The sequence below is a fragment of the Lagenorhynchus albirostris genome, chromosome 4 (assembly GCF_949774975.1).
Source record: "Lagenorhynchus albirostris chromosome 4, mLagAlb1.1, whole genome shotgun sequence".
Taxonomy (NCBI): domain Eukaryota; kingdom Metazoa; phylum Chordata; class Mammalia; order Artiodactyla; family Delphinidae; genus Lagenorhynchus; species Lagenorhynchus albirostris.
Window position 1 is genome coordinate 12,846,059 of NC_083098.1, and position 17,675 is coordinate 12,863,733.

Consider the following 17,675-nt stretch of genomic DNA (forward strand, 5'->3'; position numbering starts at 1 on the left):
TCTTAGCATAAACCTAATTTATTTTAAAAGGATTATTAACTCCATACAAAACATATATTCATTTAACAAATATTTACCCACCTAAAAGGGGGCAGGAACTGTTTCTGTGTTAGAAACTAGACAATAAGGAAGAGGAAAAAAACAAAAATATATAAAATATATGATAAATTACGATTTTTAAAAAATACAGTGACTGAAAGAATGAGGTTGTGAGAAATTATTTTAGATAGAATGGAAATACGTATTTGTGAGGAAGTATCATCTGAGGAGAAACTTAAAAAAATTAAAGGGAAGGTCATTTTTAAATTAAAGAGCAGAGAATTCCAGGCATAAAAATTGCAAGTACAAAGACCCTAGGACAGAAATCAGCGTAACTCCATGCAAGAAATTGCAAGAAGGCCGTTGAGAGGGTGGAAAAATGCAAGTCAGGAAACTGACGTGAGATCAGTTCATGTAGGACCTGATAGGCCTTGGTAGAGATTTGGGGTTGCTTTGTTTTTCTCTGAGAGTGACAGGAGTCCATTGGAAGTTTTGATCAGAGGAATATCACGATTTCATTTTCATTTTCAAAGAGCACCATCGAGATAGACTTAGGAGTGGTAGTGCATAGAATGTAAACAAGTAAACCATTTAAGTGGTTTAGTAGTACAGTCAAAAGAAGATGTGACAGCACTGGAAGTGAGGAGATGAGGTAGGATTTGGTATGTGGTTTGAAGATAAAGGTGACAGGATTTGCTACCAGATAGGATGTTGGAAAGTTTCTAAGTGTTTGGTCTGAGAAATAGAGTGAAGAGTGGTGCTATTCCCTGAAATAGTGTAGACTGGGGTGTTCATTCAAGAGTGAAAATAAAGTGTTCTGATTCAGATGTGGTAAATTTCAGATGCCCATTAAATTCCAAGTGGAAATTATGTAGGCATTTATCTGTAGCTCTCTAGAGAGAGTAAAGCTTGAAATATAAATCTGAGAGTCATCAAAGTATACTGTAGATAATATTCAACATCAGGGGACTTGAGATTAGCTGCGGTTGGAATGCGGACAGAACAGAAACAGTTTAGAGACTGAGCCCAAGGACACACCAACATTTAGAAGATGGAGAAGAAGATTCTACAACAAGATTACAAAAGAGTGGTGAGTCAGTTAGGAGTAGATCAAAACACATGTGATGATGCTGAAACCAATAGTCATATGTGTTCTCCCAAGATTATTAATAACCTATGATTCTAGGGAATTTAACAAAAAATAATCTTTTAATATTATTTATTAAACTAGAAATCTGAAAAGTTATGTTAAATATAAGCATAATAGTATTAATATCTCCTAACTAGTAAATAGTCAAGCCCTTGGATATAAAGTGTATATCTGAGGTTGTAATAAGAGGGTAATTCTAGGGTTGAAGAACAAGCTGGAAGAAATATCATTTAAACATGTTATACTAAATATTTATCATGCTTCTATTTGACTGAGTCTCACATAATCTCATAAACCAGATTCAAATATGAAGTGATGAACATAAGCAAAATACAGAGATCCATGCTGATGTTATGTGAAAGATTTCTCATTACTTAAAATTTAACTTGCTCTTGAATGCGTATGACTTCAGATTCTAAATAAAGACTTGTTGATGTTCTTTTATTCTCTTTGCCTCTTTCCACAGGTGGGGAAGTCCCATACACAACTCTGGCTACCCGAATGATGATGGGGGCTTGGTGGCTATTTGCTTTGATTGTCATCTCATCTTACACAGCAAACCTTGCTGCTTTCCTCACTATCACCCGCATTGAAAGCTCCATCCAGTAAGTAGACAAAGATTCCACTTGATACAAAGCATGAGAAATGACAGGCGTGGCCAAAGCTATGTGATGTCTGTTAATATATTTACAACTTCCTTTTGAGTAAAGGCTTAATTTTGTGATGTGCAGACATCACAACATAGTCCAACTCCTGAAAGTACAGTTTTGGTACAGCATTCTTTATACAATAAAATTCTGGGTATAATTTGGACATTGCTTCCCACATTTTCCTGGAAGGATAACACATATTCAGAATTTTAACCTCTGTAAAATATGACTGTGGGCAATATTATTAAAAAGAAGGAAAAGGATACATACTAAAATATATATATTTCAAGTTTGAGATGCTCAGTCTTTGCCTTGAGTCTGTCCCATTATGCACTGTCTGAGTAAATAGTTAGGTAGACACTGGATGATTGATAGATAGGTGATAGGTAGGGAGAAAGAGAGAGAGAGAGAGAGAGAGAGAGAGAGAGAGAGAGAATGAGAATAGCTTTCAAGAGGTAAAACCACATTCTGTCTCTTCATTGCATTATAGCTAACGTGAGTATTATTGCTGCTGTTTTTCCAGCTGCAGTGGTGGTAAATTGCCGTTAACTATACTGTACTTTTGAATCCTGAAAGCTACCTAAGTCAGTGCTTCATTTCACAAATGACTTTCCCATGAGCCCTGAGACTCCAAAGGCCTTTGATTTACCGTGGCCAGTTTTTCTTTATGTGGTTTCATACCATAAGGTCAGGTCAGTGCCACAGTACAGCTTCTGCCTTATTAGAACATAGTGTTCTGTATATTGTTTTACGAAAAATTTCTCTGAAAATTTTATTAATCCAAAATCAAGGTAGTTTGAACTTTCGTAAAGTTAAAAAACATTTATTTCTCAACAAAGTTGACAGTTCAAGATTAGAATAATTAACTTTGTCAAGGAATTAATTAGGGATTTACTTCATCCTTAAGAGAAAACTTGAATTCTTCTTGCCTTTAAAATAGTATGTAAATGAATTCCATTAGTAGTTGCAAAATTATTATAGCACAATACTAAAATAAAGTCAAGAATTAATGATCTAAAAAGAAATAGGGTATTTTCTTCAACTGCTTGTGTATATAAATTGAAACCTCAAAATTCAGCTACTAATAGTCAATTATTTCATTCATTTATGAAAATGATGTTCCCAACTTCTCTCATCAGTCTTAAGTTGTTTTCCCAGTTACTTCTTTGGTGCAGAACCTTCATATCCTTTTAACTTACTACCCTTGTAGCCAGTTCTACATGTGGCATAAGTTATAAGTGATCCAGAGTGAAGCTCATGACCCCATCAGAGTCCTATTTTAAGCAATAATGAAAATGATTACAATGTCCGAGCCCAAGAAATCAATGAATTAGTAAAATTGTGCAAATAATAATTAACATTTATTGAGCACTCACAAGATGCCAAACTTTGTACTAGATGTTTGATGTGCATTGGCTTATTTAATACTTACAACCATCTTCTGGAATGCATACTACTTATTAATAACCCATTTTACAACTGAAGTTGAAAAGATAAGTAACTTGCCTCAAATCATGCAGCTAATAAGTGATTGATTAAAGACCAGACCTTAAATCTGTCTCATTCCTGAATCTGTGTTCTAGCTATGCCACACTAGTCCCCGTTCCACACCCTTGTACATTTGTATGGCTAGTTGCTTTTTAGGGAACTTTATAAAGAATGTGTCATAGCCTCATTCATTGCTAAGTATAGTGATGTAAAGGATGACATTATTCAAATCCTCAATTTGTCTGAGGAAATAAAGTATCAAAAGTTAGGAGATTTTTGTGTTGGGTCGATTCTCTAGGCATATATCCCAGCATGAGCTAATTATGTCTATAATTGATACCTGCCACTCAGGGTAAGACTGCTTGCCAGACCAGTCAATGGAAATCACACTAAGAAAAATAGTTTTAAAAAATTAAAATGGAGCATTTTAATCTCACTAATATACTTCTTGTCAACTTTGTTTTACATGTTATATTTTAAGAGTACTTAAAGTACATAGGTTTTTACTATGTAGCTCAGATCTGACTTTGAAACATTTTAAAATAAATGAATGAAGAACATTTTAAATAACTGATTTTATGTAGCATGTGACAATCATAAATAATAAAAATTATGGATATTATTCACTGAGAATTTATTATGAATTTATCAAGCATATATATATATATATATATATATATATCCCCTTTATTACTCAAAATTACCCTAATAATACAACTACTACTATGATTCCTACTTTGTAGATCAAGAAACAGAAATTTGGAAGTTAACTGCTCACTAGCACACAGTGAATAGTGTCAGAGCTGGAAATCTAACCTACATCAATCCAATACCAATTCATGACTTTACCTACTGAAGTTTCTCTTTATCTTACAATTTGTTTCTTGCTGGTTCTTAAAATTTGTTTGCTTGAGCCGCCCTTTCACTGAGGTCGTAGGCCTCATGGTGTGTGTATATCTGAGATATTTAGTCATTACAACTTTGCCAGCATTCGTTAGTATCTAGACTTTCATGCAGTAGCAGTGGGAGCAAAAGCCTCTATCAAATTTTTACACCCATAGGATTTTCTAAAGTAAAGTCTAATGGAAAAAGATCCTAATTGCACATGATGTTTCCCTCAGGTGTAGCTTTCCACAATCCAAAATAACTGAACATTCATTTTTTTAACAAATTATTTCTTTCTAATGCCAACTCACATTATTAAAAGTCAACATTGGGTATAATGAATCTCCCCTTCCTTCTGATCTTTTCACTAGGTTAATTATGAAAGGGGAAAATCAGAGCCAAATAAGTTAAAAGAGACCTGATTCTCTCCCCAAACTTAAAGATAGCTTCTAATTTCATGCTTCAGCTGTGTTGGTAAACATAATTGTAATGTTTCTTGGAAACATTCAAAGTTCCATTTATAACTAATGTCAAACTTTCTTGGAAAATTCTAAGTCTGATTTTTCTTAGAAAAGCAAAAACTTTTTTCACAAAACCATGCACTGTCATTCTTCTTAATCATTCACATTCATGAGATTTGCTTATCGTTAAATGAAGCAGTGCTCATCAGGGTACCTTTTCCCAGCCCAATTGCTGTTCCATTAACAAACATCTACCATCCACATCTCTATTCCCAAAATTCAAAGTCACTTCTGCACACCAGGAGAGGCAGAGGTGGCTAGCTGGTAACCACAAATCTGATCTCTTTTCCTCTGAGTCTGTTTCTTGGCTACTGTAAATAATGCTTCAGTGAACATAGGGGTGCATAATCTTTTCAATTCAAAAGAACATAATCTTTTCAAATTAGTATTTGCACTTTATTTGGATAAATACCCAGGAGTGGAATTTGTGGATCGTACTCTAGTTCTGGTTTAAATTGCTTGAGGAACCTCCATACGGTTTTCCATAGTGGCTGCACCAATGCACAGGGTTTCCTTTTCTCCACCTTCTCACCAACGTTTATTACTTGTTGCCTTTTTGATAATAGACATTCTGACAGGTGCGAGGTGGTAGCTCATTGTGGTTTTGATTTGCATTTCCTGGTGATTAGTGGTGCTGAGCATCTTTTCATGTGCCTGTTGGCCATCTGTATGTTAAATGTCTGTAATTTATACAGACATTTGGAAAAAAAAGTCTATTCAGATCCTCTGACCATTTTTAATCTGGTTGTTTGTTTTTTTAATGTCAAGTTGTATGAGTTCTTTTTATATTTTGGATATTAACCCCTGATCGGGTATATCATTTGCAAATATCTTCCCCCATTCAGTAGGTGGCCTTTTCATCTTGTTGATAGTTTCCTTCACTGTGCAAAAGCTTTTTAGTTTGATGTAGTCCCATTTGTTTATTTTTGCTAATCCATGTATAACTTTTGACTCTCCCAAAACTTAACTAATAATAGCCTACGGCTGACTTGAAACCTTACCAGCAACATAAACTTAATTAACATGTATTTTGTGTGTTATATGTATTATATACTTATTTTTACAATAAAATAAGCTAGACAAAAGAAAATATTATTAAAAAATCAGAAGGAAAACTATTTATGGTACATATATGATTTTAATGAAAAAAAGTCCATGAATAAGTGGACCCTCACAGTTCAAACCCACGTTGTTCAAGGGTCAACTGTAGATATTTAAACACTGTGCTAGGCATTTAGTCTATAAATGTATTTAGGTATTATCCCTGAGTCACAATTTATTCGGGGAGATAACACTGTAGAATTCAATGACATAGGGCTCTGATAAATTATTTATAAAATGCTGTATGAACACAGGGAAGGAGAGATTTAAGTCAATAACTTGGAGAGAAGGGGAGGAGAGAGGAAAAAAAACTATTAGACATCACAGAGGTTCTCTGATGTATCATCGGAGAGTTTGATCTTAAAGGATAAATTTCAACATACTGAAGAAGTGGCTTATAGCAGAGGTATGAAACTCCTAGGAGAATATCTAGCAAAGGGTAGGTTATCAAAATGTGTTCATCTACTTCATGGATTGAGATAGGTGATGTGAGGGTGACAGGAAGTGGAATAGAAAAGGAGGGTAGGACCACATCTTGAAGGGCATGATAAAGCTTGTTACGGAATTTGGAGTTTTTCCTGGAGATAATGAAGAGTGACATCATTTAAGAAAGACAGCTTTATCTGTGGAGAGGAAGATAGGCCAGAGAGAAAAATGGAGGAGCATATGGAAACTCATTGCAGGTATCTAATAAACATATTTATGGCGTTTAACAGTATGTCTCTACTTGATATAAACCTGATCACATATCTTCTTGTTTCATGGGCTCCTTATGTGGAACTATCTAAGGATTAAGGGTAATTTAAGAGAAATCTGGCTTGAGAAACTTTATATCTCTAGGCTAACATTTACATTTCTTGTGAATGTAGGAGTATTGCGTCAGTTTATTTTTTTAACATTTTAAAAAAGGATGTGGTTTACTACCTCTTAGTTAAATAGATAGGGACGAAGAGAGTTACTAATGTGAGGAAATTCTAGAAGTCACTCTGGTTAGGCTGCTTTTCAGATGCAATTTTGCCAAAAATTTGCATCTCCAGGTTTGCTATTCCTGGACCCCATCCTGCCTATTAATTACTTTTAACCTTGAGCCATCAGAAAAGAAATAAGACATTTTTATTCCATTTTAATACATTTTCTTCTTATAAAAGTAACATTAGGCTATTTTGAGAAAATTAGAAAGTAGAGTAAAATTTTCTAGGACAAAGCATTAATAATCCATAATTTGTCATAAAGCAGTAAGTTCTGTTAATATTTAAGCAAACTTTCTTTTAACTGTTTATTTTGAAGCAATTATATATACACAGGAAATTGCAAAGAGTGCAATTATAGCACAGAGATATCCCATATACCCTTCACCAAGTTTCCCCCAATGGTCACATCTTCAGTAATTACAGTACAGTATCAAAATCAGGAAATTGACATGGGTACTAGGTATACATATAGCACTGTGCCATTTTATCACAAGTTTAGAATCTCTAACCACCACTGCAATACAGGACTACTCCATCATTACAAAAATCTCCCGCATTCTACCCCTGTATAGTCACACTCACACCTTCTTCCCCACCATCCGCAGCTCTTGGTAACCACTGATGTTCTCCACTCATTCTAAGAGTGTTATATAAGTTGAATCATACAATATGTGGCCTTTTGAAATCAGCTTTTTTTTCACTCAGCAAAATGCCCTTGAGGTCCATCCAAGTTGTTGCATGCATCAGTAGTTCATTGTTTTTTTATTGCTGAGTGGTATTTACCTATTTTTGTTGTTTCCAGTTTGTTTAAAATTTACCTATTGAATGGCATTTTTGTTGTTTCCAGTTTTTAGCTATTACAAATAAAACTGCTAAGAACATTTATGCTCAGGCTTTTGCGCGGATGTTTTCATTTCTCTGGCATAAAAGCCCAGGAGTGTGATCGTTGGGTAGTGCGGTAGGTGTGTGATTAGTTTTTAAGAAACTGCTGAACTGTTTTCCAGAGCGCCTGCACCATTTTACATCTCCACCAGCAACATATGGGGGACCCAGTTTCTCTGCATCCTTGTCAGCATTTGGTGCTGTCACTTTTTAAAATTTTAGCCCTTCTGATAGGAATGTAGTAATATCTTACTGTCATCTTAATTTGCATTTCCCTAGTGACTACTGATGTTGAGCATCTTTTCATGTGTTTTTTGTCATCCTTATATCCTCTTGCATGAAAGGTCCCTTTATGTCTTTGTCCATTTTCTACTTGGACTGTTTGCTTTTTTACCATTGAGAGTTCTTTACATATTCTAGATACAAGTTCTCTGTCAGACATGTGGTTGGCAAATACTTTCTCTTAGTCTATTTCTTGTTTTTTTTTCATCCTCTTTGCAGGGTCTCACATAGAACAAACGTTTTTGATTTTGATGAAGTCAAATTTACCAGTTATTTTTTATGGATTTTGTACTTTTGACGTCGTGTCTAAGACTCTTCAAGGAACTCCTAGGTCCCCAAAATTTTCAACTGTTTTATGCTAAAACTTGTATAGTTTTACATTTCACATTTAAATCTATCATCCATTTTGAGTTAAGTTTTGTACTAGGTGTAAAGTTTAGGTTGAGGTTCATTTTTTGCCTATGGATATTCAAATGTCCAGGAGCGTTTTCTGGGGAAAAAACCCAAAAGAACAAACTATCTTTCCTTCATTCAATTGCTTGTGCACTTTGTAAAGAAAAATCAGTTCGCATACTGTGTGAGTCTATTTCTGGGTTCCCTATCCTGTCCCATTGATCTAGGTATCTGTCTCTCTGCCAACAGCATAGATTTGATTACTGTAGCTTGAAATTGAGGATACGGATTCCTCCCACTTACTTTTTTTTTTTTCAGAATTATTTTAGCTATTTTACTTCCTTTGCCTTTCCATATAAATTTTAGAATGATCTTGTCTATATCTGCAAAAAAGTAATGCTAGAATTTTAATAGGAATTGCATTAAACCTGTGTATCAATTTGGGGAGTATTCACATCTTTACTATGTTGAGTCTTCCAATTTATGAACGCAGTATATCTCTCTGCTTATTTAGATTTTTAATTTCTTCTATCAACATTTTGTAATTTATAGCATATAAGTCTTATATATGGTAGAGTTATACCTAAGTATTTATTTTTATCCCAGTGATTATAAATGGTATTGGATCTTTGAATTTGGCTTCCACATATTCATTGCTAGTATAAAAATACGGTTTTTAATATGCTGATTTTATCTTGTGATCCTGATGTGAGTTCAGGGGTTCTAGGAGTTTTGGTAGATTCTTTGGGATTTTCTATGTAAACCTTCATGCCATTTACAAAATTGAGCAGTTGTGTTTTTTTCTTTCTCACCTGTATGCCTTTTATTTCCTTTTGTTGCCTTTTCTGTGATGACTAGAACTTCTGATACTATGTTCAAATAAGAGTGGTGAGAGTGGACATCTCTATTTTGTTCTCTGTCTTGGGGAAGCATTCGGTCTTTCACTATTAGGTGTAAGGTTAGCTGTAGGGTTTTTGTAGGTATTCTTTGTCGAGTTGAAGAAATTCTTTTCTATCCCTAGTTTTCTATGTGTTTTTATCATGAATGGATGTTAGATTTTGTCAAATGCTTTTTTTCCCGTCGACTGATATGCTCAGGTGATTTTTTTCTCCTTTAGCCTGTTTGGTGGATTACATTGTTTGATTAGTGAACTATTTTCAGAATGAGGTAGAGGCTAACTCTATTTCCCCCTCCTATTCCTTCTCCACCTTTTCCCCTAAATCTTGCTTTTCTTCTTAATTTTCTTCCTCTATTGATATGAGGCAATAAAAGAGCCTGACTTTCCCTGCCTGCAGCTCTACTTATTATTGTCTTTTCTCCTACCTCAGCTATTGCTTCCTTCTATCCATTATCTTCCCATTCATGTTTACCCTCCAGAGTGTAGAGTCCAGACAGTTACCTTCTTACATCCTTAAAATTGGCTCTAAAGCCTCCATTATTACCTCATTCTATCAAAATAAAGTTCAATTCCATCAGCAGAGCTTATTAAACCATTCAAAAGCTGATCAGCTTATTTTTTGCCTACTAGTGCCAATTAATTCATTCTCACACTTATTCATGCTCCAGTCAAGCCAAACTTTTGTAGGATATTTCATGCTTCTTTGGAGTTTCCATGCTGTTCCCACTCACTGAAATGACCCAGAACTGCATTCTCTTCTGGCATCTTCGGTTAGCTCAGGCACAGTTAGTCATTACACATGTGTCTTCTCTTTGAGAGTGTACATTTTTCAAAGACAAGGACTATGTCACCTTCATATTTGTTCCCCTAATCCTTCTCAGAGTACCTGGCACAGAGTATTAATAAGAGCAGCTAACAATGAGTGCTTGCTATGTGACAGACACTCTCCTAATGCTTTGCGTAGATTTTCTCATTTAATCCTCATACTAGCCCTATGAGAGATACATTATTTTCATCTCCTTTTTGAAGATGACAAAACTAAAAGCTAGGGTAGTAAACCCAGGCAGTTGGCACTAGAACCTCTGTCTTCACCAGTGGGTCATATAGTCTGCAATTAGCAAATACACTAAATCTTTACTGAATGAAATAAATAAATAATATATGCGTGAATACATGAATGAATGAAAACCATCAGTATCATTATAAGTTTCTTTGAAAAATAAAGATTTGCAGAAGAGAATTAATGGCTGAATTATATTTAGCTAAGTCAATTCCAGATATTTCTAAGTTACATGGTATCCTAGAAACAGACACCAGAGCCATGGACTCAAATAAATTTGCATTTAAAATCTCTCCCACTTAGTAGCAAATGATCTTGTCATTTTCCGTAATTATTTTAAGCCTTATTTTCCCTAAGAGTAAGAAGAGAATGAGTTCAACTTCATAACTTTTAGTATAAAGAATAAATGGGGGAAAAAAAGACATAAATAACAGCACAGTTCCTGGACACACCCTACCTAGGATTTGCTTCCATTTGTCTCCTTGCTCCCAGCAGCTCATGTAAAATTCCTTGAACTCTTCTTCCCTTCACTCTCATTTTTGGTGGTACTAATAACTATTCTTTTTACCATTTTGTCCACAATTTCATACACTCAGTTATTTCCTTTACCTGGTTCAGCTAAACCTCAAAGTTCCCTGTTGCCGCTGCTGTTGTTTCTGACACAGCTACCAACACCCTGCCCTACTTCATGGGTGTCGTCTTCTTGCCCTGCCCCTTAATCCTCCAAGCCCCTCAAAGGCAAAAAACTGTCTCTCAGCAAGCCTTATCTGATCTTAAGCCTAAATAAGGACTTAGGAGGGAGATGCAAGAGGGAGGAGATATGGGGATATATGTATATGTATAGCTGATTGACTTTGTTATAAAGCAGAAACTTACACACCATTGTAAAGCAATTATACTCCAATAAAGATGTTTAAAAGAAAAATAAGGATTTAGCCAAATGGTTCATTCTGTTGTCTCACTTTAGCTTAACTATCATGAAGATTAAGTTGCTACTGTTAGTGACTAACACTTAACCCAGGTCAGGATATCTGTGTGTCAGGCACGTTTTCTCTTCTAACTCATCTTTCGTAACCTGTAGCTGTATACCACTTCCTCTGTGTAGTTTTCCACAGAGTTTTCATAACTGAATTTAGTGGCTCCCTTTTTTGAATGCCTTTGCATCTACCTTGTTTACACTCTGAGCAACATCTAGCCTTGCACTGGAGTATTATTCTACTTGTTTTACCTTCCCAATTACAATATATGTTCTCGAGGGTGGTTTTATGACTTGTATTAACACAGTGCCTTATGTAGTACCTTACTGAGTACACAGTTGGTTACAAGTAAATATTCATTGAATGAATGAACCAGAAAAGGATTTCTTAGAATCTGGCTTGAGACTGTGGAACTCCATGACTTGTTTATAGCCTCATAAGAAATCAGAAAGAAATATGAAAGCCATTTCTTTGTTCTTTTATTCCAGGATAAGACAGGGAGCCCAGAATGGTATGTTCTCTCAGTTTCCTTAGTGTCTCACCTACTTCAGTCTTTCAGTAGGAGGCTGTTTCTTAGCTCTCAGCAGGGAATTGCACACTTTATTAGGAACAGCCAAAATCAAGGTGGCTGGAGTGAGCTGGGCCTGATTCATACTGCTTTTTATGTTTTGGTTTAGTATAGAATTGTATAAACTTAGCTCCAGAGTACACAGTCATAGCAGACAGAGGAAGACATTCATCTCCTTATTCTATACTGTTCAGTGTCAAAATGGCTTACTTGTCAAAGCCCTTAAGTACTACAGTGATGGATGTTTTATAAACATATAGCCATCTAGATGTTATAGACAGAATTTTGTCTTTCTTTTTGGAAAACAAAAACTCTCAGAAGTATGCTGGTCTTTCAGAGCCACTCTTCAGTGAGGATTTAATTAAAAGTTGTCTCCAGCTTTTTTTGTGACTCCCAGGAACAGGGCTATTTTAGCATTGTTATAGACTCTGTTTACACTGAGCTCACCGAGATGAGAACTTTGCCAAACTAATAAACTCCCACAACCCCTAAAATGATCTCCTTCTTCTGGACAAGCTGAATCATTCTAAACAAGTCAAATCCTCACCTCGTTCTCTCTCTCAGCCTTAGTCATCTAAGCCTAAAAACCTATTAAGTTCTCAAGAATATAAATTCCTGTATCCTCTCTATTTCTTGTTATTTTCCTGCCTTACCTGAAGTCAGCCAAATAAATAACTTCTATCTACCACAAGTATGAGAATATGGTAAAACTCTTATACTTGGGAGCACTCTGCTCAGTCATTTTAGAGGAGCCAGTGCACATGGGGCAGGCTTTTGTGAAATTAATGTAGAAAGGTAAAGAAGATGTGGTACATATATACAATGGAATATTACTCGGCCATAAAAAGGAATGGAATTGGGTCATTTATAGAGACATGGATGGACCTAGAGACTGTCATACAGAGTGAAGTAAGTCAGAAAGAGAAAAACGAGTATCATATATTAACGCATATACGTGGAATCTAGAAAAATGGTACAGATGAAGCTATTGCCAGGCCAGGGACAGAGATGCAGACGTAGAAAACAGACGTGTGGACACAGTGGGAGAAGGGGAGGGTGGGGACGAACTGGGAGATTAAAATTGACATAAATACACTACCATGTGTAAAATAGCTAGTGGGAACCTGCTGCATAGCACAGAGAGCTCAGCTCAGTGCTCTGTGATGACCCAGATGGGTGGGATGGGGGCGGGAGGGAGGTCCAAGAGGGAGGGGTTATATGTATACATACAGCTGATTCACTTCACTGTACAGCAAAAACTAACACAACATTGTAAAGCAATTATACTGCAATAAAAAAATTAAAATTAAAAAAACTTTTTAAATTAAAATAAAATTTTAAAATGTAGAAGTGTAAGTGATGGACCTGGGTGACAGTGGAATATGTAGGCAGAGTTGTTCAGCAGAACACTGCTGAAGAGGACTGGAGACCTAGCTTTGAGTGTTCAAGTCTCTTTCCTGCTTCTGAATAATAAGGTAAGTTTTTAAACCACTTTGTACCTTACTTTTCCGTCTTTGAAAATGTGATCCATTCCTTCTCCACAAGTATTTGTCCCACAGTTTGAATTAAGTTACTTGCAGTGTCTCTTCAACTATAAACTTCTATATCAACTACACAAACGAGGTGTCTTATTAAACAAGATCTAAGATAATGATAAAAATATATTTGCATAGATTACTCAATAAAAGAAACCCTAGACTGAAAGGAAACTCTTTTTCACCATTTTTCTCATTCTGTTTTTCTTGTCCCACCTTGCTTTCCCAGTGCAGCACACCATCCTGCCAGCGATCCTGGTGTGCTGACCTCCACCCTCCGCTAAGTATCTGCTTGACCCCATTAGTTCTCTGATTCTCTTAGCTCCTCCACAAGCTCCTATCATCTAAAGATAGTCTATTTATTTATTTATTTTTTGTTTGTTTTTGTTTTGTTTTGTTTTTTGCGGTAAGCAGGCCTCTCACTGTTGTGGCACAGGCTCCGGACGCGCAGGCTCAGTGGCCATGGCTCACAGGCCCAGCCGCTCCACGGCATGTGGGATCTTCCCGGACCGGGACACGAACCCGTGTCCCCTGCATCGGCAGGCGGACTCTCAACCACTGCGCCACCAGGGAAGCCCAGTCAATTTATTTTTAATGGCTTTCTCCTCCACCACCCCCCACCACACACACACACACACACACACACACACACACACACACACACACACACACACACACACACACACACACACACACACACACACACACACACACACACACACACACACACACACGCACACACTCACTACATACACCCCTACTACAGCCCCTATTTCTCCAACCCTGATCTTTTAGCCTAAGGACAATTTTGGAAATCACCAGATGCCCCAGATCATGGCAAGTTTCCAAGAGGGCAAAGAACAAGATCTGCAGCCAGCTGGCTGGGCTGCTTTGTCAGATGACGATTGTAATCTTCTGAGAGGGATGCAGAACTCTCAACATTTGCTACTGAATGGGGGGTGGGGAGCACATTAATAAACAGTTCGCGGGGCTTCCCTGGTGGCGCAGTGGTTGAGAGTCCGCCTGCCGATGCAGGGGACATGGGTTCGTGCCCCGGTCCGGGAAGATCCCACATGCCGTGGAGCGGCTGGGCCCGTGAGCCATGGCCGCTGAGCCTGCGCGTCTGGAGCCTGTGCTCCGCAACGGAAGAGGCCACAACAGTGAGAGAGGCCCACGTACCGAAAACAAAACAAAACAGTCCGCATATTTATAATGTGAGTGACTGTGAATAAGAGCTGACTCTGAGCATTAAGACATACATTTTATATCTGCTTTTCGTTGACATTTCTCAAAAAAGCTATATACCTAACTGGGAATAGAGGATAGTTTCTCTGGATGATTCAAAAAAATCTTTTTCAGAGAAATCCAGAGACCTACTGTACTGCGAAGAAGGAAAATATCTTTTGTATTTGGGAAATTTTAACTTATCAATAGACACTTGGTCCCCTGCTCTGTATTATGAAGAGTGAGGATTTTTGTTTTAGTAAGAAAGATTCATTAGAATCTTCACTGAAACAGTGACCTTCCACCTTATTTTGACAGTAACATTTCCCTGGGTCTTCAAATAGGCTATCAAATTAGCCCTACTGTTATTTCTGATAAATTCCTCCTCTCTAGTTATTTCTTTCCACTATGAATAATTTGATAATGTGATTAATGTTTTGAGCTCCTTCAAAGACATTATAGGGAAAAAAATTACAAATTACTATTGATTCCTCATTTGAATCCACACTGTATTTTATTTGGGTCATTGTTTTATGTAGTAATATTGTGTATTATTGTTTCACAGCTTGTTAGTGGCCCAGCTGTGGGGTACTGATCAATGGTTCAGTTTCAGCCTTGGAGGGTATATTGTATAAAGTTTTTTCCGTAAGTCAGCACTGGCCCTGACTCTAATTAACATTTTCAATGTTGATTTGAAGTATGGAATAGGGAGTAAGCTTATTAAATATGCAGATTACTTTATAATGAGTAGGGGTGATTATTGACTAGAACCACACTGTAAGAATTCATTAAGGACCTTGACAAATTAAACAAGGTGATTAGAAATGAGATGAAGTTTAACAGGGACAAATATGTGATAATTCACTCAGAGATGGAAAGAACAAACTCTGTGTACGCGTGTGTGTGTGTGTGTGTGTGTGTGTGTGTGTGTAGTTTAAAATTGGGGGATGTAGGCAGTTTCAGAATGAATCAAAGTCACCTAGCAGTAGATAAGTTGTTCAGGACTTTTAAACTACTGTGATCTATTTATAAGGTCCATAACTTATGCAAAAATTGCAATAGAAGAGAAAAAAGATGGCTTAGTTAATTACAAAGTAAAAAAGAGAGTAATAGATCCTGCGAGTAAAAGTAAAGGGATTTAGTGTTTAACTCAGCAAAGAGAAGGCTGAAGGAAGAAAATGAAAAAGAAATGTTTTATTACATAAAGAAATAGTGTTCTAGAGGTGGTGAGTAGCTATTGTCCATGTGACTGAGAACAAAATGAGAGGATTATTTGAAATGGGGGGGTTTAGGTTAGGCATGAGTAAGGACTGCCTGGTGTTAAGTTTTGTAAGTCATAAAAATGTCTTAGGAAGAAAAAGTCAGTTTTGGAGGCTGGCTTATGTACCTTAAGGAATGTAATCAAATTATGTGATACCTCCAGGAACTCTCAACTCTCTGATGCTATGATTGTATTAGGATTCTTTTTTAACATCACTTAGAAATTTGTTGATCCTCAGGGAAATTCATGGGGATTACTCAAGTCCTTCCTGTATTTTCAAGGATATAGGAACATGAAAATCTACTATTCTACTATTGAAGTATATTGGATTATTTGAGGATATTGTCCTAACAAATTTTACAATTAGCTGACAATCAATAGTAAATATAATGCAATGCTGGCCATACAAATTTAGAGTAATTCCATATTTGTTCATATTGTCCTTTGTAAATAAATATTGCATCTTCATGATATGTAAGAAAGAAACTGCACAGGAAAATTGCAGAGCAATTGAATTCACAGAATATTCGGCCTTTTGCACTGGAGTTTTGCTTAATTAGTATATATGTGTGTGTGTGTGTGTGTGTGTGTGTGTGTGTGTGTGTGTGTATGTACATCATGAAAGACTACTTTATTTGACTAATAGGGCATTTAAAATAGAGAACAGAGTCATAAATGGTAATTCTGTCAGCAGGTGGAAAAATGTAATGTCTGCCACATATCAGGATGCATGACATGACGAAATTATTTCCTAGCTTATAATGTGGGTCAACAAGTCAGGCAAGACAATCAGAGTTTCAGATAACTGTTTTCTCGCATTTATTTAGCATTGTCATTTTGGAGAGAGTTTAACCATCATCTTTATTAATTACTGCCTCCCAGCAGCAAGAAGGACAGAGTGCTTCCTCCTTCCTCTGGGTTCTCTAAAATGACCTATCATATCCACAAGTCTGAATCAACTTCTAAAAAGTGTATGGGAACTGCAAGTCTCTCCAAGTGCACCTAGTCTCTGATATCCATCTATCTCAAATGCATCTATTTTACATGAATTTCCAATATTACCTGTGACCATCCTGCCTATACCACGTGGCAGATAGGGGTGCTTTTGACTACTCTTCGGGGGGAAATATTCCTAAATCTCTCGGGAAAGACTTGAAAGTCATCTCCTGGCATGTAATCCTCCATGCCTAGTAATCTACCATGTAGGGACAGTGTTTGGAAGGGGGCAATGCCCTCTTATGAGTACCTCTACACACTTTTTCTAGACCAAGCACATTTGGAATTCTGATGGATATTTAAATAGTTTTTTAAAGAAGTTCAGAGCACAGAGACCTGAAGCCATCTTTTATCTAATTTACTCTGGTGAACCACATAAGGTTGGGTGTGAGGGTATGTGAAGGATGTAGGACAGAAGCGGGGAGAGGGACAGAACAGAGGGGCTGGAGAAGGAGGCACCACTCAGGCCTTATTCGAGCATCCCACATGGAGCCCTTCTCATCCGCTCACCCTCCTCTGTAAATCCCCAGTCCTCTTTGGTCCTCATATGGTTCCTCTAATAAAACACCCTCTCCAGCCGGGGGGCCTCCCTTGGGAAACTCTCCCTGTCTCTGCAAGTAAAGGAATCCTAGCCCTCTGCCTTGCCTGATACCCTTCAAACTTGTCAGCCTCAGACTTCAGACTTCTGCTGTCTTGAAAACGAAAAAAAAGTCTGGCACCATGAGAGAAAGAAAAACACAAACACATCCTCTCCACTAGAGATGGCTGTGTCTGGGTTCCTCCTGAATTACCTT

At 36.9% G+C, this 17,675-nt stretch overlaps 1 protein-coding gene across 2 annotated transcripts in view; it reads left to right on the forward strand.

The window, feature by feature from the left end:
- Positions 1–17,675, forward strand: part of GRID2 (glutamate ionotropic receptor delta type subunit 2) — a 1,331,651-nt gene that overhangs the window by 1,087,052 nt on the left and 226,924 nt on the right. For both annotated transcript variants that reach the window (XM_060147100.1, XM_060147101.1), the window contains one exon: positions 1,656–1,794. In XM_060147100.1, the coding sequence (XP_060003083.1) occupies positions 1,656–1,794 (139 nt within the window). The remainder of the gene's footprint in view (positions 1–1,655; positions 1,795–17,675) is intronic.